At 64.9% G+C, this 25,893-nt stretch overlaps 1 protein-coding gene across 1 annotated transcript; it reads right to left on the bottom strand.

Annotated features, from left to right (window-relative positions):
* Window positions 1–33: 33 nt before the first annotated feature.
* Window positions 34–15,209, bottom strand: Xg (Xg glycoprotein (Xg blood group)). The gene is made up of 10 exons (XM_063242743.1): window positions 15,205–15,209; window positions 14,666–15,015; window positions 6,107–6,148; window positions 5,525–5,548; window positions 3,289–3,369; window positions 3,060–3,122; window positions 2,154–2,198; window positions 1,927–2,019; window positions 1,430–1,573; window positions 34–1,162 (listed from the first exon to the last, which is right to left on the bottom strand). Exons 1-10 carry the CDS (start codon window positions 15,207–15,209, stop codon window positions 1,110–1,112), a joined length of 900 nt encoding a protein of 299 aa, XP_063098813.1. The 3' UTR covers window positions 34–1,109.
* Window positions 15,210–25,893: the final 10,684 nt, after the last annotated feature.

The raw sequence follows: 25,893 nt of genomic DNA, 5'->3' as shown, positions 1-25,893 counted from the left end.
CCCGCGAGGACGGCGTTTCCAAATGAAGCCAGATTGTGGACAGCAGGGCGGAAGCCAGCGTTTTAATAATGCCCGCTTTTAGGGAAACGGGGTGCAGCTCGGGGTCCCTCGTGCCGCACGTCGCCCCTGACGAGTCCGCACTGAGTGTCCGCAAGCCGCAGAGGCACCGTGAGCAGCACCCGCGCTCAGTGTTGAGGACTTGGTACTCAGTCTAGGAGCCGTTGCCCGGCAACGAGACCCACGAGGGGCGTGGCCTACAGCGGAAGTGACGTCTTGCTGGGCGTGGCCATGCAGGACTCAGCCCCGCCCCTCTGTGCTCTGTGTCCTGATTAATGCCTGCGCTGTCTCCCGCCCTCGGCCGTGGAGCGGGCAGCACTGGCACCCCAGCGGCCAAAAAGGAATGAACCTGCGTTTCGTCAGGGGCGGGAGAGAACCGAGCATCGGGGAGCAACACTCAGCTCCGAAGAGCTCAGCCCGGAAACTCTGTGCGCCGCTCAGGAATACAGAACCTGGAGGGAAGGCCGTGCAAAGGCCCTGAGGCCCCAGCACAGTGGCGTCGGTGCTGGCAATGCCCGCGTCCCGTCAGCCTGGGTTCCCGGCACAGGAGCCGGGGCCCGCTGGGGACCACGAGGGGCACAGCCAGGCGTGCCAGCCCTGGGCAGGGCCGGAGGACGAGGCCCAGGCCAGGGCTTGGGAAACTCGGCCTGCCTCCCGGGTCCCCAGCTGGGTTGTGAGGCCCAGTGGGTCATGCCCGGGGTGGGAGGTGGGGTGCACACCGCTGCCCTCAGGTCCAGGGGGCGCTGAGCCCAGCCTGGGGCTCAGCACCACTCGGCAAGACGTACTCTTGAAATGGATTAAAAAATTAAATTAAATTAAAGTTTGCAACGGCTAGAACTTAGCTCCGTGTGGAGGCTCTGGGGGTGCCCAGAACCCGAGGAGCAAGGAGGGGGGAGGGGAGGAGAGGACAGGGAGGGGGCCCCCCTGTGCTGACCCCGCGCACCCCAGCCCCCGCCCCGGCTTCGTCTGGTCCTGGCTGCGGTCTCTGGCCCGCATGGCGGCCCGGGATCCTTCACACGTTCTCCACCTCTGCAGGGGAAGGGGGGGCCGTGTCACACAGGTGGGGACCCCACGCCGTCCTGGGGGGCCCTGCTCCCGGGTCCCCCTGTAAACACACAGAGTCGCCGCGGTTCAGCTCAGCGCCCCGAGCGCCTCTCAGCACCCAAGTCAGTGCTCGGGAGGCCGAGGCAGGACGGTCTCCCCGCGGGGTGCAGTGGGGGGCTGGACTGGACCCCGAGGCGCCGTCCCCAACATGGCGATGATGATGATCGTGACCCTGGCTGACAGCCCTCCCTGCGCTGAGCACAGCACGGGCTTTGGGGGGCTTTGGGGGGCTCCCGGGACCTCGAGCGAGGGGCTGCAGGGTGCTCACCGCTGGTCCGCAGGCAGCCGCCCCGCCCGCCGGACTTGAAGTAGCTCACGCCGGCGCCCAGCAGCGACACCACCAGCACCGACACGATGGGGGACACGATCTTGGCGATGGTGCTGCCTGCGGGGGGACAGGCCGGGGGGCAGCCTGAGCTCGGGGGGCAGCAGAGGCCGGCGTCACCCACAGCCCGCGCCCCCCCCCCCGAGCCCCACCGCTGCCCCGGCCGCACAGGTAACCACGCACCGTGCCGGGCCTGTAGACTGACTATTAAAAAACAACGTTTTAGAGACGGAGACCTTCCCGCCTCAGCCTCCCGACCAGGACCTGGGGGACAGCTGAGCGCTCTGGGCCCCGCCACCCCGACTTCTGCAGAGCAGCCTGGAGATCGGGAGCCGCCGGCGTCCCTGCCCAGGGCTGCACACTCCGCCCTGCACCCCGACATGTGCCGTCCCCCTAACGTAGACCCCAGCGCCCCCAGCCCCGGACCGCACGTGACCCACCGCTGGTGTCCTGGCCGCCGCTGCTGTCACTGCCGCCTGCTCCTCCTGCTCCTCCCGCTCCTCCTGCTCCTCCTGGTCCTCCCGCTCCCCCTGCTGAGAGACGGGGGTTGGATTTGTGGGCGGCCCCTGGGCAGCACCCGGGCTCTCGGGCCTGCACGTTGCCAGGTTGAACAGGAACGAGAGACCCTCCCGCCTCAGCCTCCTCCTCCGTCTCCTCCTCTCCCTACCTGTAGGCGGCTTGGGCTTGGGGTCTTTGCCGCTGTCCGAGTGTCCTGCAGGCGGGTGGACAGCACGGCAGGTCATACGGCGCGCCCGGCTCCTCTGTCCCCTCCCGACCCACACACACCATGGGCCGCTGCCCCAGGGCCTTTGCACACGCCCCCTGCCCGACCCGTGACCCGCCCTGCTCCCACACCTCCCTGTCCTGCTGTAAGCCAGGCGTCCACCCTGCGGACACCCCTGACCTCAGCGTTGGCCTCGGCTGACCCCCCAGCCCACATCCTCCATGCCGCCTTCCTGCTCTCCGTCCCTCTCTAGTTCAGCTCCCCCATTTCCAAATAGAACAGAAAAAGCTCCTTCTGCACTCGATCTACACCCCATGGTCAGGAACAGCTAACGGATCCCTGAACACTGGCCCATTCTGTGTGTGTACATGTGTGCACATGTGTGTGCATGTGTGTGGTCCTGGGCATCGACCCCAGGGCCTTTGCACGGAGCTCCACCCAGCCCTTTCATATATTTTGAAAATTGCTGTTTTGACCAGGGTCTCCGTAAGCTCCTAAATCCACCCGGCTGGGGTTGAACTTGTGATCCTCCTGCCTCAGCCTCCCAGATGCCGGGGTGACAGGCGAACCCCACTGCGCCCCACCTGCCGACCCACTCTGGCATTCAGCTGGGAGCTGATTGGGATTCGGTCATCGGACTGAACACCAGGTGAGCCCAGCACCCCGCGGAGCCCACAGCCCTCTGACGTCCCCCCGGCTGACCGCTCGGTGTGTCGGGGGACCCGGGAGCCCTGGGGTCTCAGCCCTGTGTGTATGAGGAGCAACCCGGGCACCGGCCTCGGGCCCCGGATCCTGAGGTGTTAAAAGAGGAGTTCGGGCCGGCTCCCCGCAGCTCGGCCTGGGACCCACCTGTGTGCTCGTCGCTGGCTCCGGGCTCCGGGTGCGGCCTGGGGTTCAGCGGTGGGTAGAGGTCTGCCGGGAAAGGACGGGGGGTCTCAGGGGCCAGCGTGGACCCGCCTGGGGGACCCCGCCGTGGGCCCCAGGAAGGGAGGCAGGACGCTCTCCCCAAGTTCAGGGCGCACCCGGGACAGAGCGAGCTCAGGGCGACACGCACCCTCCCACCGACCGTTCCCGTTACCGTGTCCGTTCCCGTGTCCGTTCCCGTTGCCGAAGTTGGCAGGCTGGGGTGGCTGGGGCAGCCTGGGCCTGGGGAGGATGTCTGCGGGGCGAGGGGCAGCGCGTTAACCCAGGCGCGGGCTCCCCCTGCCCGCGGCAGTCCTGAGCTCATCCGGGCGCCCGCTGGGGGCCTCCGTCCCCCTGAAACCGCCGAGCTCTGCGGCGGCCCCGTGAGACCTCTGCGCGCCCCGCGTGGCCGTTCCCAGGTGGGAACAGAAACCGTGCGGCCCCCTGGCCGGCGTCCTCCTGCAAGGGCTAAAGACATCCTGTTACCGGGACCGCGCACACCCGTGTGACAGTGTCACGCTCACAGAGGCTGCATCCCGGAGCAGCCTGGGAACACATAAGAAAAACGTGCTGTGTGCACCCGAGGAGTACTACGCAGCCCCGAAGAAAGATCCACTTGAGTCCTGCATTCGCAAAATGGCTTCACACAGGAGACCATGTGGTTGAGGGAGATAAATCAGACACAGAGCGTCGGTCTGGGTCGCAAATATAGACTGAAAAACGACAGGCGGATGTCCCATAAAAACCCGCCCAGTGTGTGGATCTGGTCACCTTTACGCAGAACAAAAGGTGCACACTTAGTCACTCAGGGTCTCTCCTAGGTGGGGTCTAAAAGACATCAACTAACACAACGGAGTAGAAGAGGGGAGAGGAGAGGAAGCTTCAGGGAGCGACTAACGCCGAGCGCGAGGGTGAAGAGGCGGACGGGGACTCGGGGCGTCCTTGGTTTGATCAGGGTGCCAGGCCTTAAAAACATTGTGGGGGCGCAGACACCTGCCTGGCAGGTGCAGGGTCCCGAGTCCATTCCCGGGACCAAAAACTCAGTCAGTGTAATAGAGAGAGGCAGACAGACAGACAGCCATGCGATACAGACAGACAACAGATACAAGAAAGTTTATCCTCGACACTTTTGTTAATATTGTAATCCTTCATATTTATGATTTTCCTAACACTTATTGTTTGTTGTTTTCTTAATTCTAAATATTACTCTGAACAAGGTTCTCTCAATGTTTATTCTTCCCTGAATTACTAATACTTACTTGATACTTATTTTCTCTTCATAGTGTAAGTTTTCGTATCACCCTCCTTCTAGGCAGGAGGGCGGAGCTTAGGACAGGCCCCACGTCGGGCACGTGGTCCGCTCTAAAATGCCGTCCCCCGGCACCGTCCTTCACCCTCTGAGAGCTCCCAATGGCCCAGGGCTGGTCCCGTGGCGGCGGCCGCGCAGGAGCTCGCGGTCCGATTTGTCTCCCTCCGCACCCCGGTCTCCAGGGGCAGCCGCTGCCCCACGCAGGACTGCAGTCCCCTTCTTCGTGGCAGCATAGTACTCCACAAAAGTGTGACACCGAGTTTCCCTTCTCCACCCATCAGTCGATGACAAATGGGCCGTTTCCGAGACGCAGGGGCCTCGGGGGGAGCCCCTTGGGGCTATGCGGGGTGCTGGGTCACGCCTTGAGGTCACCTTGGTCAGCAAATGCTGAAGGGAAACTCACTACCATGTGAACACGAACTCGATTTAGAGCAAATACTTTGAGCTCCTTTAGGCCACTGAGCAGGTTGTGCGGCCACCACGGCTCTCTCCTTCCAGAACGTTCCCACCACATCCGCGCAGAGGCCCCACGCCCACCCCGGGCCCACGGAACTCACGCCCCATCCCTAACTCCAGCCCTGGAACCCACTTTCCACGTGGGTGGCTTTGGCCGCTCTGGGCATCGTATCCACGGAGTGACCGTGCTCTGCGGGGCCCCTGAACCAGGTCTCCTGCAGGCAGGGCCTGAGACTCGCCCACAGGGAGCAGAGACCAACTCCCTCCTTTTCAGGGCTGCATGCTATTCCACCCCGGAGGGTCCATGCGCGTTTACCCGCTGTGAGCGCTGATGCTGGGTTTTCTCTGAATGCCCATTTCTAATCCTTTTGTGTACTGGAACCGGGCACCCGTACGCCCATCTGCCTTCATTCTCTGATGGTCCAGCAAGCCTTTTCCCATGGCGCCATCTTGATTTCCACCAGCAAGGTGGACGGACTCTGATTTGTTCACAGTGCTGGTTAATTCCCATGCCTCAAACACCAGCAACCACGAGTGACACCGACCGACTGGCCCGTGTCTGGCAGCTGCGTACGCACCCCTGAACCCCAGATGCTTCCTTACCCAGCCTGCAAAGGCAGCAGGTAGCCAACCCAGAGCCACTCACCCGAGCTCGGCTTCTTGGTGGGTTCTGCAAATAAAGAAAAAGAAGAAAGCCAGTCAATACCAGCGATGCAAAGCAGCTCCAAGCATGGAGAACGGCAGAGCGACCCTGCGTCACAACCACAAGACGACTGGATTAAGAGAACGGGCCCACTGACGTGCGGAGTATTATACAGCCATAAAGAATGAAAAATCCTCATTTGCAACAGCCGGGATGCATCCGGACTGCACCATGTCGGACAAAGAAAGCCAGGTTCAGAAAGACGAACACTGAGTGAAAAAGTGAAATTCCCAAAAGAGGGACAAGGAGGGAGCATACAAGTTTGGGGCTGCAAAGGGAGAGACCAGCAGGGTGGACGGTGGGGTCCCCCGACACGGGCCCTCCTCTCTCTTTCCTTCCCGACCCACATCTGCTTCCCCCGCAGTCCCAGGAAGAAAGCAGATCTCGGCTTTCCGGTCAGTCAGTCCCAAGCAGCTTGGTGACCACGCGGCTGTGGGGTGACCGGGGTCCTCAGCGCCTTCCCACACCGCACTGCACCCCCCACGAGTGCAGCTGGGGACCCCGGCCCGCCCTGCGGCCACTCACCCGGCTCGTCCAGCGCGTCCGCCAGGTCGAAGTCGCGTTGCCCTGTGGGGACAGAGGAGGACAGTGAGGTGACCGTGGAGACCAGGGCGGGACCAAGCGTGCTCGGGGCCACAGGGACTCGGGGCGCTCTGCTGGCTGACGCGAAGCCCCCAGGCTGCTGGCTGCTGGCTGCTGGGGCGCCCTGCACCCGGATCACTTGCTGCTCACACACCGTCTGCACGATGTTAGGGTCGCACCGGGCCCGGCGGGCACCAGGGTGAGCGTGTACACGCCGAGGAGCCACGGCAGCCACGGGTGCGTGGCCACGGGCCCCGAGCACACAGGTGGACAGCGAGCGGCCGGACGCTGGGAGGAGCCTGCAGGCTGCGCCGGCCTGTGAGCACTCTGAGCAGACTGCACCGGCCTCTTCTACTTTCTGCTTCGAGACAAGGTCTCACGAGGCCCAGACTGCGCTCAGACCTGAGATCCTCCTGACTCAGCCTCGCCGAGGCCCGGGATGCCCCGACAGTGCTGCTGAGCGGAGGCCCAGGGCCCGGCCCCCCACATGCACAGGGACAGCTACTCAGCCTGTCCCGGACCGGCCTCCCCACCCATGTCTTGGGGTCCCCCATCATCCCTCCCTCCCACCCACCCGTGTCGCTGGCATTTCTGATGCACCCATTCCCCAGGTGCACAGACTGAGGCTCTGCAGCTTCGGGACAGGACAGAGACAGACCCAGAAGCTTTTCGTGAGGACAACACCCAGCGCCTGTCTCCCCACCCAGCTCGCTGGCCCACTGTCCGGTTCAGAATGCACTGGGACACAGGAAGTGACGTCACTCACTACAGAACCCCTCCAAGGCCGGAAGCGACATCACTGACGCCCTCCCGACAGGAAGTAACATCAGGTATTGAATTCCCCCCACCCCCCAGACCGGAAGTAACATCACTTCTTCAATCCACCCAGACAGGAAATGGAATCACTTCTTCAATCCTCAGGACACAAAATGATATCACCTACTAAATCGTCCCAGACCAGAAATGCAACACTTAGTGAAGCCTCATAACAGAAAGTGACATCACTTATTCAGTCCCTCCAAGACAGGAAGTGACATCACTTATTGACTTCCCTGAGGCAGGAAGTACCATCCCGTCCTAAAGTCCTCTAGACAGGAAGTGATGTCACTTCTTGAAGTCCTCCAAACAGGAAGTGACGTCATTTATTGAGTACCCCCTCCCCCAGACCAGAAGTAACATCACTTTTTGAATCCCCCATAGACAGGAAGTGACAGGACTTAATCATTTTCCCCAGAAGGAAGGGACATCACTTACTGAATCCCTGCAGACAGGAAACGACATTACTTATTAAATCCCCCAAGGCAGGAAGTAGCATCACCTCCTGAATTCCTCCAGACCGGAAGTGACATCACTTCTTGACATCCTCCAGCAGGAAGTGTTGTCACTCCTTGAGTTCCTCCAGACCGGAAGTGACGTCAGCCCCCGGGATTCCTCCGGCCGCCCGCTCCTGCGTGGCTGCTCCAGCGCACACCTTCCGTGCCTCCTACCCACGCACACCTTTTCACGGCCCCGCCGTGCACCAACCTTGCGATATGAATTCCAGCCGCGCTTTGCGTGCACTCTGCAAACTGTCACGCAGCCCCACCCTGACTGCTGCCCACCGCATCAGGCGGGCCTCGCAGAAGCCTGCTGCCCACGTGGCAGGGAGCCACTCGGGGCCACCGACCCGCACACCAGGGGCCTCTGCCACCTGCGCTCTCCGGCCGCCCTGAAGTGCGGGTGCCCGGGGGGCTGGGGAGCAGCCGGACGTGGTGAGAAGGGTGGGCACCTCTCAGGGTGCGGGATCCCCGAGGACAGACGGGACGGACAGGCGGACGGTGCGGGCCTCCCGGGCCTGGGACTGGGCGGCTCTGGGCCCAGCGCTTTGCTTTTTAGGGGCTCAGTGCTGCACCCTGGGCTGGGGGAGCCCCGCCCTCGCTCCTCTTCCTCCTGAGACCCAGCCGGCGTTATCCTGGAAACCTCCCTGCCTCGGCCTCCCGGACCACAGGCAGACCCCGGCTGGCCCTGGAGGAGCCGGAAGGAGGAGGGCGCGGTGCTGTCGGCCTCGCTGGCCTGCTCGGCTCGGGGCTCGGCTCGGCTCGGGGCTCGGCTCGGCTCGGCTCGGCTCGGCTCGGGGCTCGGCTCGGCTCGGGGCTCGGCTCGGCTCGGGGCTCCGCTCGGCTCGGCGCTCGGCTCGGCTCGGGGCTCGGCTCGGCTCGGCTCGGGGCTCGGCTCGGCTCGGGGCTCGGCTCGGCTCGGGGCTCGGCTCGGCTCGGCTCGCGGCTCGGCTCGCGGCTCGGCTCGGCTCGGCTCGGCTCGGCTCGGCTCGGCGCTCGGCTCGGCTCGGCTCGCGGCTCGGCTCGGCTCGGCTCGGCTCGGCTCGGCTCGGCTCGGCTCGGCTCGCATTTCTGACCTGCACCAGGCTGGCGTGCATCTGTGAGATGCTCCGGGCCGGAGCGTCCTCAGGGTGCTGACTCACAGCCGCAGACCTGTGGAGCTCGCAGGGCCGGACGGTGCACGGCAGGGCAGCAGGGCCAGCAGCCGGACTGCAGGCCTCCGTCATCCTGGGAGAGACGGAACCTGCCCGGGTGTGTGCACCCGGATCCCCAGGCCATCAGGGAGCGACCTCGGGAGCAGGAACGCTCATCCCGGGCCCGGGATGCATCTGCGTCTCTGAGGCTCGAGCTTGGCAAGCGCTCTGCAGAGGCTGCTCAGCCAGCCCTGATCCTGCTTCAGGACAACAGAAGGCAAACCTCGACTCCTGGGGGTCCCCCAAGGCGAGGGGCGGGAACTGCTTCATCAGCCTCAGAGGACTTCACCACGACAGGGCCCTGCAGGGACAGCTGCTCCCGCCCTTGTGGCCGCATCCTTCCCGGCCTGTCCCACTCCTGCCCGAGCCAGCAATGTCCCCGCTGCAGTTGGAGCCCCTGGAAATCCTCGCCTGTCTGCAGGCCTCGGAGCTCGCAGAGCAGTGAGCACCTCACAAAGCCAAGCACAGAGCTATTCTGACCATAAGACTACTACTACTAATAATAATCATAATAAAAATAGCCGGGCGTGGTGGTGCACAGCTGTCATCCCAGCTCTCGGGAGGCTGAGGCAGGAGGATCTCTATGAGTTGGAGACCAGCCTGGGCTGCACGGTGAGCTCAAGGCCGGCCTGGCTGCATAGGTCTCAAAAAAAAGTTCAAAAACATAGTAATGATACGGATACACAGTAGATGCTTCTAAAAAGAGATCAGCCCACACGCACCAGGCGCCCTGTGCAGACTGCAGAGAAAGACAGTTATTCAGCTCCAGGTAAACACGGCTCAGCCTCAGGCAGCCTCTGCAAAGCATCGACTCAAAGGAAGAGCATACACGGCACACACAGGCTCTTTCTGAAGCGCTGGCCCGGAGCAGAGCCGCGAGCTGCGGCGGCATTGAATTCCAGTCTAGCGCGCCCAGCACCGGCCGGGCGGACCGCAGAGCAAACAGCAGCCCGAAGCTTCTGTGATCCTGAAGCCCGGGGAACACCTGCCCCTCCACCGCGGGGTTCCCTTTGCTTTACACAGGATCCAGCATTGTTTCTCAACATTGACGGTTTAATCCAAGCCAGCAGGACCAGGCGGGCAGCTGCCGCTGGGGACAGGGTTCTGTGTCAGTCCCAATTATCTGACTTCAAGGAACTTCACCGAGGACACAGGGCCGGGAATCCACAGAGCGGCCCAGAGGGTAACCGACCTCAACCTCCTGACTGTTAATTGCACGACTGTCTGATCAACCTGCTTCCATGGTCTACAAGGGACACGCAGGGACCGGGCGATGCAGGCCCGTGATCCCGGCGCTTGGGAGGCTGAGGCAGGAGGATCGCTGGGAGTTCGAGGCCAGCCTGCGATGCACAGTGAGACCTGGTCTCTGGAGAGGGCGGGACCAATGGAAGGGGCCCGGGACAGCCGGGTAACGGATCTTTCCAGGCTGGTACACAGGACAAGGGCTGGGACCCAGCTGGTCACTGATGACATCCAGGACAGGAAAGAGGAATGACCCCGGGGTGTCCTAGTGGGGAGCCCCTGTCCTGACCCCTCCCTGCACACAAGATGGCTTCCCCAGGAGAGGAAAGACCCAAGCGTGCCATCTTCTAATGGTGCAAAGGTTTCTGTTTGCCAGAAATAAAACCCACCGGGGCTAAAGAGACAAGGCCACTGTGTGCACTGCACCCCGAGCCCGGGCGCACCATGCCGTCGGGCCCACGCCCTCCAAGGCCACGTCCCGGGCGCGTGGTCAGGAGCTGAGAAGGAGCACAGAGCCTCGCCGAGAGCTGCTGGGAGGGGGTGACCCTGGCATCCCAGGCCCAGGCGGGAACGCCACCAGCCTCGGGGCGTCTTCCTCAGCACCCCAGACCCTACGGGGCTGAGATGCATCCCTCAGCGTCCCCATCACGGGGATGACACGCTGCACACGCTCGCCTCGAAGAGGACAGGTTTCTGCGGGGTGCACGCTGCACAGGGTGCAGTCCATGGTCCCACGACTGAAACCTCAGGGTGGATGGTGCAGGGGAAGGAGGCTGCTCAGCGTGCAGGCCGGAAAGCAGACAGGGCGTGACGGGCACCCAGGAAGCCCCTGGAGACCAGCCCAGCCCTGGGGACACAGCCCCACGATGCACCCGACACCCGAGCTGAGGTCCGTCACCTGCTGGGCGAGGCTCCAGCCGGCTCAGAGGCCAGCAGGACAAACCGAGAACTCAGTGCTTCCCCTGCCCTCCTGTTTGTTTATCTAACCCTCACCGTCACAGCAGCCGCCTGTGCTGGGGCTCCCTCACAATTTCCCAGTTTCATAATTTTAATAAAAATGACATTGCCTGGCTTTCACCTACATCTCGGGCCTCTGTCTTCTTTTGACAAAATGCTCTTCAAACCGTGAACTGAACTCTGTTTGTGTTGCTATTAGATCTTTTTAGGATTTCTTTTGTATTTTACATGAAAATTCCCAAAGATGACTACTTTTAATGTCAATTTAATACATCCGTGATGTGAGCATCCCCACACCATCTACCATGATGCTCCCGCCTTGGAGCAGCCGGCCATGGACTGCACCCTCTGCACCCCTGAGCCACACTGAGCTCCCTCTTTAAGCTGTGCTCTGGTCCCCGGCTCCTCCCTTCTCTCTCTGCTTCCCGGCCACCATGACGGGAGCGTCTCTCCTCCCCACACCGTCCACCATGATGCTCCCGCCTTGGAGCAGCCGGCCATGGACTGCACCCTCTGCACCGTGAGCCACACTGAGCTCCCCCTTTAAGCTGTGCTCTGGTCCCCGGCTCCTCCCTTCTCTCCCTGCTTCCCGGCCACCATGATGGGAGCGTCTCTCCTCCCCACACCGTCCACCATGATGCTCCCGCCTTGGAGCAGCCGGCCATGGACTGCACCCTCTGCACCCCTGAGCCACACTGAGCTCCCTCTTTAAGCTGTGTTCTGGTCCCCGGCTCCTCCCTTCTCTCCCTGCTTCCCGGCCACCATGACTGGAGCGTCTCTCCTCCCCACACCGTCCACCATGATGCTCCCGCCCTGGAGCGGCCGGCCATGGACTGCACCCTCTGCACCCCTGAGCCACACTGAGCTCCCTCTTTAAGCTGTGTTCTGGTCCCCGGCTCCTCCCTTCTCTCCCTGCTTCCCGGCCACCATGATGGGAGCGTCTCTCCTCCCCACACCATCCACCATGACGCTCCCGCCTTGGAGCAGTCGGCCATGGACTGCACCCTCTGCACCCCTGAGCCACACTGAGCTCCCTCTTTAAGCTGTGTTCTCGTCCCCGGCTCCTCCCTTCTCTCCCTGCTTCCCGGCCACCATGACGGGAGCGTCTCTCCTCCCCACACCGTCCACCATGATGCTCCCGCCTTGGAGCAGCCGGCCATGGACTGCACCCTCTGCACCCCTGAGCCACACTGAGCTCCCTCTTTAAGCTGTGTTCTCGTCCCCGGCTCCTCCCTTCTCTCCCTGCTTCCCGGCCACCATGATGGAGCGTCTCTCCTCCCCACACCGTCCTCCATGATGCTCCCGCCTTGGAGCAGCCGGCCATGGACTGCACCCTCTGCACCCCTGAGCCACACTGAGCTCCCTCTTTAAGCTGTGTTCTGGTCCCCGGCTCCTCCCTTCTCTCCCTGCTTCCCGGCCACCATGATGGGAGCGTCTCTCCTCCCCACACCGTCCACCATGATGCTCCCGCCTTGGAGCAGCCGGCCATGGACTGCACCCTCTGCACCCCTGAGCCACACTGAGCTCCCTCTTTAAGCTGTGTTCTGGTCCCCGGCTCCTCCCTTCTCTCCCTGCTTCCCGACCACCGTGACGGGAGCGTCTCTCCTCCCCACACCGTCCTCCATGATGCTCCCGCCTTGGAGCAGCCGGCCATGGACTGCACCCTCTGCACCCCTGAGCCACACTGAGCTCCCCCTTTAAGCTGTGTTCTGGTCCCGGCTCCTCCCTTCTCTCCCTGCTTCCCGGCCACCATGATGGAGCGTCTCTCCTCCCCACACCGTCCTCCATGATGCTCCCGCCTTGGAGCAGCCGGCCATGGACTGCACCCTCTGCACCCCTGAGCCACACTGAGCTCCCTCTTTAAGCTGTACTCTGGTCCCCGGCTCCTCCCTTCTCTCCCCGCTTCCCGGCCACCATGATGGGAGCGTCTCTCCTCCCCACACCGTCCACCATGATGCTCCCGCCTTGGAGCAGCTGGCCATGGACTGCACCCTCTGCACCCCTGAGCACACTGAGCTCCCCCTTTAAGCTGTGTTCTGGTCCCCGGCTCCTCCCTTCTCTCCCTGCTTCCCGGCCACCATGATGGAGCGTCTCTCCTCCCCACACCGTCCACCATGATGCTCCCGCCTTGGAGCAGCCGGCCATGGACTGCACCCTCTGCACCCCTGAGCCTAAGCCAGTCTCTCCTGCTGTAAACTGTGGCTGTGAGGTATTCTGTCCTAATGGTGAAAGCCATTTTACTGCTATTGCAGTTCAACACAAACTGCATAACTGTGAGAGCACACTTGCCTGACTGCCCGAGGCTCCGGCCTTGAAGGAGAGGAAGAAGGAGAAGCTGGAGTCGGAAGAGAGGGAAGAGAAAGAAGAGAAGAAACAAGAGGAGGAGGAGGAATTTGGTCCTCCCTCGGGCGGAGGGTGGAGATCTGTGGCAGCCTCAGTGGGGACCTGCTGAAACCACGTCACGGGAGCTGCGCACTCATGGGACTCTGCGAGCCTCTGCTCGTGTGACTGCCAGTGTAAACCACTCAACACAGACCAGTGAAGCCTGGTTGTTAAACATCAGTGACTGTCCACATCCTCCACACCGAGATCTAAAGATGCCAGAGCCATCTGCACACCTCGCCCTCCCACCTAAACAGCCTCCGCCACCTGCATAATCGCCCTCTCCACAGACAGGACAAACCGGAAAAGCCAGCGGGAACTCCTCCAGAGGAATCCTTTTCATCCCTGACCTGCAGCTCCTGCCACTCTGGAAATTCATCTGACTCTCGAAATCTCTGGAGTCCCAAGGTAGCCACCGAAAACACATCTTCCATGGGGAACACACGCCAACATTCACCTAGTACATGTTCAGCCCTTCCCCGGGTCCCCTCACCAAAACAAAAGCCCCTCTCCCAGAGTCTCAGCCGCACAGTCTGCCATTTCAAACCAGTCGTGAGCACTTCAGATGATTTTAATTTGCACAAACCTCTGATGGACCTACAGAGAAGCAAGCGCTGAACCGGCTGCCCGTCCCCTGAACGTGATCCGTGATAAGCTGTCCCACAAAACAGAAGTCCGCTTCCACGTTCATCTCTACCCTGTGCACAGAGACACTTCCAAGCTCATTTCTAAGCTGAGCGAGGTGGTGCCCGCCTGGCAGCCCAGCTCCAGGAGGCTGAGGCAGGAGGATCGAAGGCAGAGCCCGGCCTGGGCAGCGTGTGACTTAGGAAGACTCTGGGAAACTTATTTAAAACTGCAGAAAGGCTGGGATTGGAGTTAAACCCTGTGGGTCCAAATCCCGGTTCCACACTCGGGTCCACACGGACACCAACACACACGCGCACACACACGCACACACGCCCTCCTTCTCCTCCTGGTCCCTAACTATCAACACCAATGACTAACACTTTAAAAACTCACCTTGTTTGTTTTGTACTGGGAATCGAACTCACTTAAATCACACCTGATTCTTAAACCGCAGAGTTCAAACAAGCCACGTTTCCCCGACCCGCTGCCCCCAAAGAGCAGAACCGAGCCCCAGCTCCTCTCGGGGTGCTCCTCCCTTGAGGCTGCAGTGTCAGGCCCGGAACTGGGCCCTGCTGTCCCCCGAGCACCCGGCAGGCAGCGCTGGTCCGCATCCCGCTCATCCTGCCCAGCAAAGTGCCATCAGCCAGTTATGTGGATGTTCGGAGCCGGGTCTCACCGCGGAGTCCCGGCTGGCTCAGGCCCTGCGATCCTCCTGCCTCAGCCTCCCGAGTGCGGGGTCCCAGGCGGCCCCCCAGCCCTTCTCCCTGAAAGCAGCACCCGCTCACCTGGGGCGAGCGTCAGGAGACACAGCAGCAGCGCCAGGCAGGGCAGCCCCCAGCGCACCTCCATCCCGCTGCCGGGCCCGTCCGTGCCCGTGCCCGAGGCCTCTGTGCCAGCTCCAGCTCGGTGGCCCCACCCTCCCGCCGCTCGCTTGTCCCCGGCTGGGCAGGGCGACAGGCGCCAATGGGTGGAGGTGACGGAACGAGCCGGGCGCTGGCTGGCTGGCTGGCTTGAGGGCTCTGCCCTCAGCTCCCAGCAGGGAGGCCCAGCGGCGGTGGGCACCCGCACCGTCCTGGGCAAGCGCTTGCGAGCTCTGCAGCCTCCCGGCAGACTTGGCAACGCACGCGGGACACCACTGCAGGGGGCCCAGGCCAGGGTGCACCCCGAGGTGCCAACTGCTGGGCAGGACCCGGCAACCCTGCCCTGAGGGGCGACAAGCTGCGCCCAGCTCTCAGACAGAGGGGCACGCGCCCAGCGCCACGGCAGGCCTGGCTTCTGTGGCCAACAAACGCAGTTCAGAGTGGCTCATGGCTCAAGGGCTTACCTCATCTCCGTGGGTGGCAAACAAACATGCTAAAGAAGCACAGGTGTGCGAGGGAATCGGACAGTGCCCGGCTCGCTCTGGCTTTCAACGCAGCTACGTGAGAAGTCACGGGGACCCCCATTCCCGGGTGGTAAATTTCAGGACCTTGCTTCTTCTGTGGGCCCCAGGGAGTGAGTGCAACAATCATGTAGTCGTTCAACAAACACTGAAGGCGCACCTGTTCTGATCCATGCATGGCAGATGCCAGGTGTACGGTGATGAAGAACAAAACGGTGTTTACAGAGGTGACAGAGAGACGTGGGCTGTGGAAGCACACGGTGTGGAGCACGGTTACAAGAGGGAGACCCACGTTATATAGGTCCACGGGGTACTGCACGGCTGAGAATGCAGCTGAGCCCAGGGTGGGCTCTGTAGAATCTCAGATGGAGGCTAGAGGACGAACGGACTGAGATTTAGGGGTACCATGCACGTCGTCAGTACTTATGGCCTGAACCCACATGTGCCCCAAAATCCACACTCAGACGACCTAACACCCAGGGTGATGCCCTTGGATTGGGATCACAGGGATGATGAGCCAGGGTTTCCTGGAGGAACAGACTGGCACAAAAATTGCAACTGTGCAGAGTCACGAGGAAGCTCATGGCATCGCGGGCAGAGTCCCAGAGCCCCCCACAGGAGCAGGTGGGGGAACCCAGAATGTTGGCCCAAAGCCTGGACCAGCGGAGGAGCCAGAGATGCTAAAGGTCGGCGGCCTGGAAGCTCTCGGTAGTCACCAGTGCAAACCCGTGTTGGAAGTCACAAGTCTGTCCTGGAAGGCTACACGCCAATATCCAAGGCAGGAGCTGCAAACCAGGCGCCTCCAGGACATGGAAGCACTTCCTGCTTCTTCCCCTGCTTATGTCATCCAGGCTGCGAGCCTATTGGTCGGCACCGCCCACATCCGGGGTGGGGCTTCCTCTCAGTTGGCCGGTCTCCCTGTCAATCACCCACAGACACGCCCCCAGCTTTGCTCATGGGGCTGGTTGTTTCAAGCACATCACAGACACATACATGGCAGCCATCAGGGACGGGCTCGTTTTGGAGGTGTGGCCCACATGGGGCCTGGCCTTGCCTCTGATGCTAACAGAATCCTTCCTTCTGATGTCTGGTGGCCCTAGGTTTGCAGAGCGCTCGTCCTGAGGGTCATCAGAGCCGAGCCCGGGTCGGTACCAGCGTTTCTGGGTTTGGATCCACTCTGATTCCATGGGTAGTCTAGGCTCCCAGCGCCAAGTGGGAATCCGCTGGCCCTTGGCATCCGTGGACCTTCCTCCTGCAGACGGGACACATGTCCTCAGAAGTGTGACGCTCGTGTTGAGTGTGGAGGCTCCACTGGGATCCCTGGTCCCGAATCAGTGCCATCTGGGCCTCTGTCCACGGCGTCTACACTGCGTTCTGCACTGGAAGTCACCTAGCAGGAGGCCACGTGTGACGTTTTATGTGAAGGAGTGTGTCGCAGTAAAAGCCATGGACCCCCCAAAATCCCCCAGCTCTGCCCGGCTCCCCCAGGTCCAGCCGCTCTCCCAGCAGCTCGGGGTGCTCTGTGCTCAGGGTCTTTACCTGTGCCATCCTGGCCACCTCCATGTCCCAAATGGACCCGAAACCCTGACCTGTCCCGGTCACTGTGACCTTGGGGAGGAACCGGGAGTCACACGGGGCTGGCTCCGGGGCCGAGGTGGACGGGGACCCGGCGTCTTGCGTTTACAGCTGCCTTTCTGCTGGATGGCGCTCGGCAGCGACCATCACCGGGTTTCTGATCCCAGCTGGTGAAGCCCCTGAGGATGGAGGACCCCGAGCTGCGGTGGAAAGGAATGAGCCTGCCGGTAGTGATTTTACATAAATTGCCAGAATGGCAAATGGATATGGAAATCTGCAAATGCAACGCGGGAATCCCAGGGAAACCAGGCGGGCAGAGTTTCCTTCTAACCAGGTTCTGCTGTGAACATTTGCAAATTGATCCGCGACTTTCATGCCGTCCTGGGAAGTCTCGCAGGGTGACCACAAAGTGCGCATCTGACCAATGGGCCCAGCAGATTCCGGGGAGAGGCGTGGGCAGCACCCCGCAGCGCCCCTGGACGTTACACGGCTCTGGCCTCGTGGGGAACAGACAGGCGAGACGGAGACGGTCCGGTCCTGGAAGGATGCTCCGGGCTCCGGGAGGCTGAGGCAGGACGAGCTTCCTTTAAACCCAGGCTGGACAGTTAGGTTTGCTTTGATAGAGGACCTCACGATGGCGCCCTTTGGCTTGAACGCAAGCTGCTCCTGCCTCCTCAGGCCACACGCCCCGGTGGCCACCGGCCAGCGCCAAGGGCTCCAGCCTCTACCCGGGGAGCTGCCGGGAAGCCGGTCTACGGGAAAAACGTCATCTGCAGGGCTGTGGACTGACATTTTCCCCAGTACAAGGAACTGAACCCGGGCCTTTGTACTGAGCGTCATCTGCAGCGCGTTTTATTTATTTTGAAACCAGCGATCCTCCTGCCTCAGCCTCCCGAATGCTGGGATGGCAGGCGCAGCACCTCTAAGATGAAAGGCTTTATTCCTGCTTGTGGTCAGTGGAATAACGGGGTTCACTTTGGCGCTTGCAGACCGCCCTACCCTACTCCAGAAAGAGGCTTCATCTCCGTTTTCTGCAAAATGTTATGTTTTTATTCAAACAGGGCTCGAACTCACCACCTCCCTGCGGCCAGGCAGGCACTTGTGCCGCCCGCTGGGCTGCATCCGGGCCGGGAGTCCGTCCTTCCCTCGCCCTTGAGTAAAGCTTTTCTCCTGGCTTCCCAGAGCCCGGACCGATTGCTTGGACCCAGGATTGCAGCACAGAGACGCGGACTCAGGACCCCCAGACTGCTCGGCCTCCTGGCTGAACCCCACCATGTGGAGGCAGGTCTTTCTGATGCCAACCGGAAGTGAGACCACAGGCCACGCCGACACTTGAGAAGCTGGGCACCGAGCGGGCCCGGGGCCTTGCCCTGAGCTCCATCCGCAGCTCTTGTGTTTGTTCTCGAGTCCGGCCTGTGATCCTCCTGCCTCAGCCTCCCTGACCTGATAGCAGAGGCGGGCATCGCAGTTCCTGTGAATCGTTTTGATGCTTGTAAAGTTGCCAGGAGGCTTACAGAGCGCAGGTCCCTTTCTGGGCCCTGGGCAGCCGCTCACAGCCCCGGGCAAGGGTGCTGAGGGTCGGGGGCCGCTGGGAGACAGGCGACCACGGGCCTGCGGCCACGGGCCTCGCGCTGAGACCCCGGGAGCGGCCAGCAATTCTGGGCGCCTTGCAGCAGGGACCCAGGCTGCTCGCAGTTCTCCTCAGGAGGGTCTGTCTTATAAAGGACCGTGAGTTTATTCCAGGGCTCTGGGAGGCTGAGGCAGGAGGATGGCGAGCTTCACCCAGGGTGAAGAAGAGAATGTTAACATGGGCTGGAGACGGAGGTCAGTGCAAGAGCTGGTTCTGACCTCACATGCGCACGTCTGAGGAGCGTAGCTCACGCTAGCTAAAGCTCACACTAGCTAAAGCCAGGAAGCACCTGTACATCCACCCAGATAAATGTATAAAGAAAATGTGGGCTTGGCATGCCATGGAGTACTACACAGCCAAGAAGAAGGGTCGACCTGAGGCACCTGTAGGAATCGGGTGCAGGTGGAGACCAGGATCAGGTGAAGCCGACCAGACCCGCGAGCGTCAGTACCACACGGCGTCTCTTACGTGAGAAACCCAAAGTGTGAAGAGAAAGACTTAACACAGACACTAGCAAGGAGAGGGGTTGTTCTTCCTCACACGGAAAGGACCAAGAGACGGAGGGTGTGGGGAGGAGGGAGGAGCTGGGAGGCTTGTGCACACGCCGGCCTTGCACGAGGAAGGCCACCGTGACGCATTTGGAGAATGGGCTCATGAAAACGATCCTTTACAGAAACACAGGAACTGACGGTGGCTTTGGAAGCCTCCGTGTGCAGGACTCGCCCGCGTGGACGGGGCTGCTCACCTCGGACACCAGAAAGGAGGCGGCTCGGGTGCCACGCGATTCGGGACCACAACGGCCCAGGAGGGAGCTCTCCACAGCGCTGAGGGGGCAGCAGGGGGGCTCTGATGAAGGGGACGTGGACGGGGACGGGAGGGAGGGAGGGAGGGAGGCAGGGAGGGAGGGAGGGAGGGACGGAGGACGGGGGCGCCCCGCACAGGCGGCTCCCTGTTCCCGCGAGGCTCTGGGGGCAGCAGCGCGGACAATAAGAGGACCTGGGCGCCGGGGGCAGCTCTGTACAGGACACAGCGTCAGAGCTCCAGGAGCATCCACACGACCCGGCCGGGCTGGACTTGGGGACCACCCCACACGGATTTCTGGGGGCAGGGAAACGTGAGTGTGTGCTGTGCCTGGAGGGGGGAAGCGCCTGGTGCGGGAGTATCAGGACGCAGGGCGGGCTCCAGGTGCAGGGAGGACCCGGGTGGGGGAGGATCCGGGTGAGGGAGGACCCGGGTGGGGGAGGATCCAGGTGAGGGAGGACCCGGGTGAGGAAGGGAGGATCCGGGTGGGGGAGGACCCGGGTGAGGAAGGGAGGATCCGGGTGAGGAAGGGAGGATCCGGGTGGGGGAGGACCCGGGTGAGGAAGGGAGGATCCGGGTGAGGAAGGGAGGATCCGAGTGGAGGGAGGACCCGGGTGGGGGAGGATCCAGGTGAGGGAGGACCCGGGTGGGGGAGGATCCAGGTGAGGGAGTACCCGGGTGAGGAAGGGAGGATCCGGGTGGGGGAGGACCCGGGTGAGGAAGGGAGGATCCGGGTGAGGAAGGGAGGATCCGAGTGGAGGGAGGACCCGGGTGAGGGAGGATCCAGGTGAGGGAGGACCCGGGTGAGGAAGGGAGGATCCGGGTGGGGGAGGACCCGGGTGAGGAAGGGAGGATCCGGGTGAGGAAGGGAGGATCCGGGTGGGGGAGGATCCGGGTGAGGGAGGGAGGACCCGGGTGAGGGAGGGAGGACCCGGGTGGGGAAGGACACGGGTGGGGGAGGACCCGGGTGGGGGAGGACCCGGGTGAGGGAGGGAGGATCCGGGTGGGGGAGGACCTGGGTGAGGAAGGGAGGATCCGGGTGAGGAAGGGAGGATCCGGGTGGGGGAGGATCCGGGTGGGGGAGGATCCGGGTGAGGGAGGGAGGACCCGGGTGAGGGAGGGAGGACCCGGGTGGGGAAGGACACGGGTGGGGGAGGACCCGGGTGGGGGAGGACCCGGGTGAGGGAGGGAGGATCCGGGTGGGGGAGGATCCGGGTGGGGGAGGATCCGGGTGAGGGAGGATCCGGGTGGGGGAGGACCCGGGTGGAGGGAGGATCCGGGTGGGGGAGGATCCGGGTGGGGGAGGACCCGGGTGGAGGGAGGATCCGGGTGAGGGAGGGATGATCCGGGTGGGGGAGGACCCGGGTGGAGGGAGGATCCGGGTGGGGGAGGACCCGGGTGGAGGGAGGATCCGGGTGGGGGAGGATCCGGGTGTGGGAGGACCCGGGTGAGGGAGGACCCGGGTGAGGGAGGGAGGATCCGGGTGGGGAAGGACCCGGGTGAAGGAGGACCCGGGTGAGGGAGGACCCGGGTGGGGGAGGACCCAGATGGAGGGAGGATCCGGGTGGGGGAGGATCCGGGTGGGGGAGGACCCGGGTGGAGGGAGGATCCGGGTGAGGGAGGGAGGACCCGGGTGAGGGAGGACCCGGGTGGGGGAGAACCCGGGTGGAGGGAGGACCCGGGTGGGGGAGGATCCGGGTGGAGGGAGGACCCGGGTGGGGGAGGATCCGGGTGGGGGAGGATCCGGGTGGAGGGAGGACCCGGGTGGAGGGAGGACCCGGGTGGGGGAGGACCCGGGTGGGGGAGGACCCGGGTGGGGGAGGATCCGGGTGGGGGAGGACCCGGGTGGAGGGAGGACCCGGGTGGAGGGAGGACCCGGGTGGGGGAGGACCCGGGTGGGGGAGGACCCGGGTGGGGGAGGACCCGGGTGGGGGAGGACCCGGGTGGGGGAGGACCCGGGTGGGGGAGGACCCGGGTGGGGGAGGACCCGGATGAGGGAGGACCCGGGTGAGGGAGGGAGGACCCGGGTGAGGGAGGGAGGACCCGGGTGAGGGAGGGAGGACCCGGGTGAGGGAGGATCCGGGTGGGGGAGGATCCGGGTGAGGGAGGATCCGGGTGGGGGAGGATCCGGGTGGGGGAGGACCCGGGTGAGGGAGGGAGGACCCGGGTGAGGGAGGACCCGGGTGAGGGAGGACCCGGGTGGGGGAGGACCCGGGTGAGGGAGGACCCGGGTGAGGGAGGGAGGACCCGGGTGAGGGAGGACCCGGGTGAGGGAGGATCCGGGTGGGGGAGGACCCGGATGGAGGGAGGGAGGACCCGGGTGAGGGAGGGAGGACCCGGGTGAGGGAGGACCCGGGTGGAGGGAGGACCCGGGTGAGGGAGGGAGGACCCGGGTGAGGGAGGGAGGACCCGGGTGAGGGAGGGAGGACCCGGGTGAGGGAGGGAGGACCCGGGTGAGGGAGGGAGGACCCGGGTGAGGGAGGACCCGGGTGAGGGAGGATCCGGGTGGGGGAGGACCCGGGTGGAGGGAGGATCTGGGTGAGGGAGGACCCGGGTGAGGGAGGGAGGACCCGGGTGGGGGAGGACCCGAGTGAGGGAGGACCCGGGTGAGGGAGGACCCGGGTGAGGGAGGACCCGGGTGGGGGAGGATCCGAGTGAGGGAGGACCCGGGTGAGGGAGGACCCGGGTGAGGGAGGACCCGGGTGGGGGAGGACCCGGGTGGAGAGAGGATCTGGGTGAGGGAGGGAGGACCCGGGTGAGGGAGGACCCGGGTGAGGGAGGACCCGGGTGAGGGAGGATCCGGGTGAGGGAGGACCCGGGTGGGGGAGGGAGGACCCGGGTGAGGGAGGATCCGTGTGAGGGAGGACCCGGGTGAGGGAGGACCCGGGTGAGGGAGGACCCGGGTGAGGGAGGGAGGACACGGGTGAGGGAGGGAGGACCCGGGTGAGGGAGGGAGGACCCGGGTGGGGGAGGACCCGGGTGGGGGAGGACCCGGGTGAGGGAGGACCCGGGTGAGGGAGGGAGGACCCGGGTGAGGGAGGGAGGACCCGGGTGAGGGAGGGAGGACCCGGGTGAGGGAGGACCCGGGTGAGGGAGGGAGGACCCGGATGAGGGAGGATCCGGGTGGGGGAGGATCCGGGTGAGGGAGGATCCGGGTGGGGGAGGACCCGGGTGAGGGAGGACCCGGGTGAGGGAGGGAGGACCCGGGTGGGGGAGGACCCGGGTGAGGGAGGACCCGGGTGAGGGAGGGAGGACCCGGGTGAGGGAGGACCCGGGTGAGGGAGGATCCGGGTGAGGGAGGGAGGATCCGGGTGAGGGAGGACCCGGGTGAGGGAGGACCCGGGTGAGGGAGGACCCGGGTGGGGGAGGACCCGGGTGGAGGGAGGACCCGGGTGGGGGAGGATCCGGGTGGGGGAGGACCCGGGTGGAGGGAGGATCCGGGTGGGGGAGGACCCGGGTGGGGGAGGACCCGGGTGAGGGAGCACCCGGGTGAGGGAGGACCCGGGTGGGGGAGGACCCGGGTGGGGGAGGATTCGGGTGAGGGAGGATCCGGGTGGGGGAGGATCCGGGTGTGGGAGGACCCGGTTGAGGGAGCACCCGGGTGAGGGAGGACCCGGGTGGGGGAGGACCCAGGTGGGGGAGGACCCAGGTGAGGGAGGACCCGGGTGGAGGGAGGACCCGGGTGAGGGAGGGAGGACCCGGGTGAGGGAGGGAGGACCCGGGTGAGGGAGGGAGGACCCGGGTGAGGGAGGACCCGGGTGGAGGGAGGACCCGGGTGAGGGAGGGAGAACCCGGGTGAGGGAGGGAGGACCCGGGTGAGGGAGGACCCGGGTGAGGGAGGATCCGGGTGGGGGAGGACCCGGGTGAGGGAGGGAGGACCCGGGTGAGGGAGGGAGGACCCGGGTGAGGGAGGACCCGGGTGGGGGAGGACCCGGGTGAGGGAGGGAGGACCCGGGTGAGGGAGGACCCGGGTGAGGGAGGGAGGACCCGGGTGAGGGAGGATCCGGGTGGGGGAGGACCCGGGTGGGGGAGGACCCGGGTGAGGGAGGACCCGGGTGGGGGAGGACCCGGGTGAGGGAGGGAGGACACGGGTGAGGGAGGGAGGACCCGGGTGAGGGAGGATCCGGGTGGGGGAGGACCCGGGTGGGGGAGGATCTGGGTGAGGGAGGACCCGGGTGAGGGAGGATCCGGGTGGGGGAGGATCCGGGTGAGGGAGGATCCGGGTGAGGGAGGACCCGGGTGAGGGAGGGAGGACCCGGGTGAGGGAGGGAGGACCCGGGTAGGGGAGGACCCGAGTGGGGGAGGACCCGGGTGGGGGAGGACCCGGGTGGGGGAGGACCCGGGTGGGGGAGGACCCGGGTGAGGGAGGATCCGGGTGAGGGAGGACCCGGGTGAGGGGAGGACCCGGGTGGGGGTGGACCCGGGTGGGGGAGGACCCGGGTGGGGGAGGACCCGGGTGGGGGAGGACCCGGGTGAGGGAGGGAGGACCCGGGTGAGGGAGGACCCGGGTGAGGGAGGGAGGACCCGGGTGAGGGAGGGAGGACCCGGGTGAGGGAGGACCCGGGTGGGGGAGGACCCGGGTGAGGGAGGACCCGGGTGGGGGAGGACCCGGGTGAGGGAGGGAGGACACGGGTGAGGGAGGGAGGACCCGGGTGAGGGAGGATCCGGGTGGGGGAGGACCCGGGTGGGGGAGGATCTGGGTGGGGGAGGATCTGGGTGAGGGAGGACCCGGGTGGGGGAGGACCCGGGTGGGGGTGGACCCGGGTGGGGGAGGACCCGGGTGGGGGAGGACCCGGGTTCAGGGAGGATCCGGGTGGGGGAGGACCCGGGTGGGGGAGGACCCGGGTTCAGGGAGGATCCGGGTGGGGGAGGACCCGGGTGGGGGAGGACCCGGGTGGGGGAGGACCCGGGTGAGGGAGGACCCGGGTGAGGGAGGGAGGACACGGGTGAGGGATGGAGGACCCGGGTGAGGGAGGATCCGGGTGGGGGAGGACCCGGGTGAGGGAGGACCCGGGTGGGGGAGGACCCGGGTGAGGGAGGGAGGACACGGGTGAGGGAGGGAGGACCCGGGTGAGGGAGGATCCGGGTGGGGGAGGACCCGGGTGGGGGAGGATCTGGGTGGGGGAGGATCTGGGTGAGGGAGGACCCGGGTGAGGGAGGATCCGGGTGGGGGAGGATCCGGGTGAGGGAGGATCCGGGTGAGGGAGGATCCGGGTGAGGGAGGACCCGGGTGAGGGAGGGAGGACCCGGGTGAGGGAGGGAGGACCCGGGTAGGGGAGGATCCGAGTGGGGGAGGACCCGGGTGGGGGAGGACCCGGGTGGGGGTGGACCCGGGTGGGGGAGGACCCGGGTGGGGGAGGACCCGGGTTCAGGGAGGATCCGGGTGGGGGAGGACCCGGGTGGGGGAGGACCCGGGTTCAGGGAGGATCCGGGTGGGGGAGGACCCGGGTGGGGGAGGACCCGGGTGGGGGAGGACCCGGGTGAGGGAGGATCCCGGTGAGGGAGGACCCGGGTGAGGGGAGGACCCGGGTGGGGGTGGACCCGGGTGGGGAAGGACCCGGGTGGGGGAGGACCCGGGTGGGGGAGGACCCGGGTGGGGGTGGACCCGGGTGGGGGAGGACCCGGGTGGGGGAGGACCCGGGTGGGGGAGGACCCGGGTGGGGGAGGACCCGGGTGGGGGAGGACCCGGGTGAGGGAGGACCCGGGTGGGGGAGGATCCGGGTGAGGGAGGACCCGGGTGAGGGGAGGACCCGGGTGAGGGAGGACCCGGGTGAGGGGAGGACCCGGGTGAGGGAGGATCCGGGTGAGGGAGGACCCGGGTGAGGGGAGGACCCGGGTGGGGGTGGACCCGGGTGGGGGAGGACCCGGGTGGGGGAGGACCCGGGTGGGGGAGGACCCGGGTGGGGGAGGACCCGGGTGGGGGAGGACCCGGGTGGGGGAGGACCCGGGTGAGGGAGGACCCGGGTGGGGGAGGATCCGGGTGGGGGAGGGAGGATCCGGGTGGGGGAGGGAGGATCCGGGTGGGGGAGGGAGGACCCCGGTGGGGGAGGACCCGGGTGAGGGAGGACCCGGGTGAGGGGAGGACCCGGGTTCAGGGAGGACCCGGGTGGGGGAGGACCCGGGTGGGGGAGGTTCCGGGTGAGGGAGGATCTGGAGGTGGGGTGTCCGGGGCAGGAGTATCTCGGCACAGGAGAGTATCTATGTGGGGAAGATGTCTGGGTACTGAGGGGTATCTGGTGTGGGGAACATCTGGGTGTTGGGGAGTATCTGTGTGGTGTATCGGGGTGCAGGGGAGAATCTGAGTGAGGAGTATCTGAGTGTGGAGCACCTGAGTGTGGGGAGTATCTGGAGGTGAAGTCTGATCGTGGGGTACCTAGAGGCGGAACATTGTAAACAGGGAGCTGTCTGGGTGCAGGCACCCCTGTGTGGGGGCACCTGGCTGCGGGCGTGTTCCCGTGCCCAGGCGTGTCCAATGCACGCAGCATCTAATCCTGGTGCCTGGGTGGGAGCCCCAGTGGGTGCAGGACACGGCACCTGGCTGCAGAGGGGCAGCTGGGGCAGGAGGGCCTGGGAGGGAGAAGCCGGTGGACGGAGGGGTGTCTGGGTGCAGAACGCCGGGGTGAAGG

This window comes from Cavia porcellus, unplaced genomic scaffold (genome assembly GCF_034190915.1).
Source record: "Cavia porcellus strain 051 isolate PalLab524CR breed Dunkin Hartley unplaced genomic scaffold, mCavPor4.1 scaffold_33, whole genome shotgun sequence".
NCBI lineage: Eukaryota > Metazoa > Chordata > Mammalia > Rodentia > Caviidae > Cavia > Cavia porcellus.
Note: the sequence above shows the minus strand (reverse complement) of the source record. Positions and strands in the feature narration are given on the sequence as shown.

Excerpts from the sequence above, each read along its gene's own strand:
- Xg (XM_063242743.1), bottom strand. Across the intron at positions 3,123-3,288 it reads CGGACACGGGAACGGACACG|ACCTCTACCCACCGCTGAAC; the intron begins GTAACGGGAACG and ends CTTTCCCGGCAG. Across the intron at positions 2,199-3,059 it reads AGCCAGCGACGAGCACACAG|GACACTCGGACAGCGGCAAA; the intron begins GTGGGTCCCAGG and ends ACCCGCCTGCAG.